General features: G+C 23.7%; 1 protein-coding gene across 1 annotated transcript in view; it reads left to right on the plus strand.

Moving 5' to 3' along the window:
• The window catches only part of LOAG_18112 (immunoglobulin I-set domain-containing protein), a gene marked incomplete at both ends in the record, with an annotated part of 6938 nt that extends 6301 nt beyond the window's left edge, over positions 1-637 (plus strand). The window contains 2 exons of the mRNA XM_020450780.1: positions 46-198; positions 485-637. Of these exons, the coding sequence (XP_020305506.1) occupies positions 46-198; positions 485-637 (306 nt within the window). The remainder of the gene's footprint in view (positions 1-45; positions 199-484) is intronic.
• Positions 638-2982: the final 2345 nt, after the last annotated feature.

Here is a 2982-nt window from a genome sequence, read left to right on the forward strand (position 1 = left end):
AATGATAGTGTGAATTAATTAGAAATGTACAAATGATATTTTTAGGTGCGACAATTAAAATGTCGTATTAGTTATCAGGGTTCAATCGGATATCTTGATGATGATGTATGTGAAAGTTTTGGTGTTGTACGACCACCATCTTCAAGAAGTTGTCTTCCATCATACTGTCCAAGATGGCAAACATCACCGTGGTCTGAGGTATAAGCATATTTTCAATACAATATAATTAGTTGAATGAAAGAGAAATTCATTTGCTATCTTTTGTTCTTAATTAAATTAGTTATAATCAAGGAGTCTAATAACAATGCTAATAGTTTGACCTAAAACAATGCTTACTCTTAATTATCAATCATAAGTTTTTTTTCTTTGTGATAAAAAGTAATTTTGTTTTTTTGTTACAGTAACCTGTAATCATTTTCCAAGTCATTTCATAAATAGCATTTTTAATTTTTTAATTCCAATTAATTAATCCATTAATTTTAAGTGTTCATCTTCTCGCTGTATTCGACATTCTACATCCATGCAAAGACGTGACGTGAAATGCGCATATGAGAATGGTACAAATGCAGCATTTGAATTATGTGATCGAGAAAGTCGACCAAAAGTAAAAAAGGAATGCATTAATGGTATAATATAAAATTCTTTTTTTTTCTTTCATTTTTTAAAATTCAATGACATAATTTTTACGTCAATAACACGTTGCTTTTGATTTTTTACGTCAATAACACGTTGCTTTTAATTTTTTTACACCAGTACAAGGCGTTACTTTTGATTTGCACGTCAGTGATATGACATTACTTTTAATTTTTATATAATAAGACTTAAGATATGACAAGACTTAAAAATTTCTTTTCAAATTTTTTTCCAAAACGTAATTTAAACTAATTTTATAAAATATTTTTTCTTTAAAATATTTTCTGGATTAAATATATTACAAGAATTTTTAATATCTTTGAAATAGAAATTGATATTTAGCATATTGCTAATTAGTTTAATTAATAATAAAATAATTCATTAGTAGTTATTCAAAGTGAATGATAAACATCTACTGATTATGTAATGATGCAATCAGAATGTACGTTGCAATAATAACAACTCTTTCAATAATATAGCTAGGAAAACTTTTCTGATAAAGTTAAGCTTTGAAATTCTACCGTACACCACTTGACAATTATTAAAAGATGGATCATAACAAATTAAGGTCATAATAGCTAATCTAATATCATCCAGGTGATGTATTACAGTACTGTAGAAGTTTAATCATAATTATTCAAAGAGCATAAATAACCATACTGATATTACATTTATGATCAATGATTAGTTATCAGTGCATAAATATTACTCCATATACTATATAATCTCAACAAAATGCTAATAAAATAATAGCTCAATCATTTCAATTTCCTTTTAATTAGTCATACATTTTTAATTAATTATGCATTTTATAATAAGTTATGCATTTTAATTAGTTATACATCTTATAATAAATAATTTATTGTCAGATATACATTTTATAATAATTTATAATTGGTTGTAATTGAAGAAAAGTTAAATAAGAAACTATTTAAGATATTCGTGATAATTTTTAATTAAAAATTTTTAAAAATTATTCGTCTAACGACCAATTTTTTTCTTTGGCAGTGTAAATTCTCATTTTGATATTTACTTGAATTTAATTCCAAATTTAATTTTCCCACTTTATTTCTGAGTTTGCTGAGGCATACAAATGTTTTAAACGATTTAGTAAGTTAAAGATTAAATTAAAATTATTGTTTCCGGAATATCCGCCATATCTCCGGAAATATGCTTACTATTTATTCCTTTGTTTTTTTTTTTTCAAACTGTAACCATCGATATAATGTGAGGAATTTACAATACTGAAGTAAAATTGATGATACGAAAGAAATTTTCAACAAATTAAGAGTATATACATTGATAGGATAATATTCAACAATCCAAAATACCAATAATTCGCCTAATTAATCAATTAATTCGCCTAACTAATCAATTAATTCGCCTAATTAACCAATTAATTCGCCTGACTAATCAATTGATTCGCTTAATTAATCAATTAGTTCGTCTAACTAATCAATTAATTCGCCTAATTAATCAATTAATTCGCCTAATTACTAATTAATTCGTCTAATTAACCCGTTAATTAATAATTAAAAGGAATCGACTAATAAATTAAGATGTATTATGTAAATTAAATTTTTTAACTTCTTTAAATCATTTTTTCCCATATATTTTTATTATTTATTAAAATAAATCAATTAAATCACGGTGAATATTTGTTTTTTTTTCTTTTTAAGGAAATATTTAACTAAATTTTTATAGATTTAACAAAAATTAAAATTATTATAACTTCAAAAAATATTTAATAACTTAATTTCATAATTTTAGAAAATATTTAAATTATTATTAATTAAAAAAAAAAAGAAGAAAATGTTCAGATTACTATAACATTCAATGTTAAATGTATGAAAGAAATCATTTTTTTCTTTTATTTTTTCTCTTTTATTTGTATCGAAAAAAAGAAAAGAAAAAATGGAATTAAATGAGAGAGAAAAAATGACAATTTAATATTTTATAGTATGTATGTATATATAGTCATTGAAGAATTGAAGAAATAATTCAATCAACTATATGGGAGAGAGAAAAAAAAAGTGAAAGAAGAGGAGTGTTAGATTTATTCTTTAATAAATTTGCTAAGGAAAAGAAAAGAACGGAAGATAGCAAGGGTACTTATAAAAAGAAAAAGAATTAATTAAAGCTTTTGACTTCGTAAATCAAAAAAAAAAAATGGTGCCTTGGCTAAATGGTATGCAATTGTTGGCAAATATTTGCAAGGATAAAAAAGCTTAACGAGCATTGATTCAAATGAGCCAAGGTTCTTTTTTTTGAAATATATCTATAAATATATGCATATATGCGCATTTATATATGTCCATAGAAACACTTTAAAATTCGTTTCTTTATCCT

Source organism: Loa loa (genome assembly GCF_000183805.2).
Source record: "Loa loa unplaced genomic scaffold supercont3.197, whole genome shotgun sequence".
NCBI lineage: Eukaryota > Metazoa > Nematoda > Chromadorea > Rhabditida > Onchocercidae > Loa > Loa loa.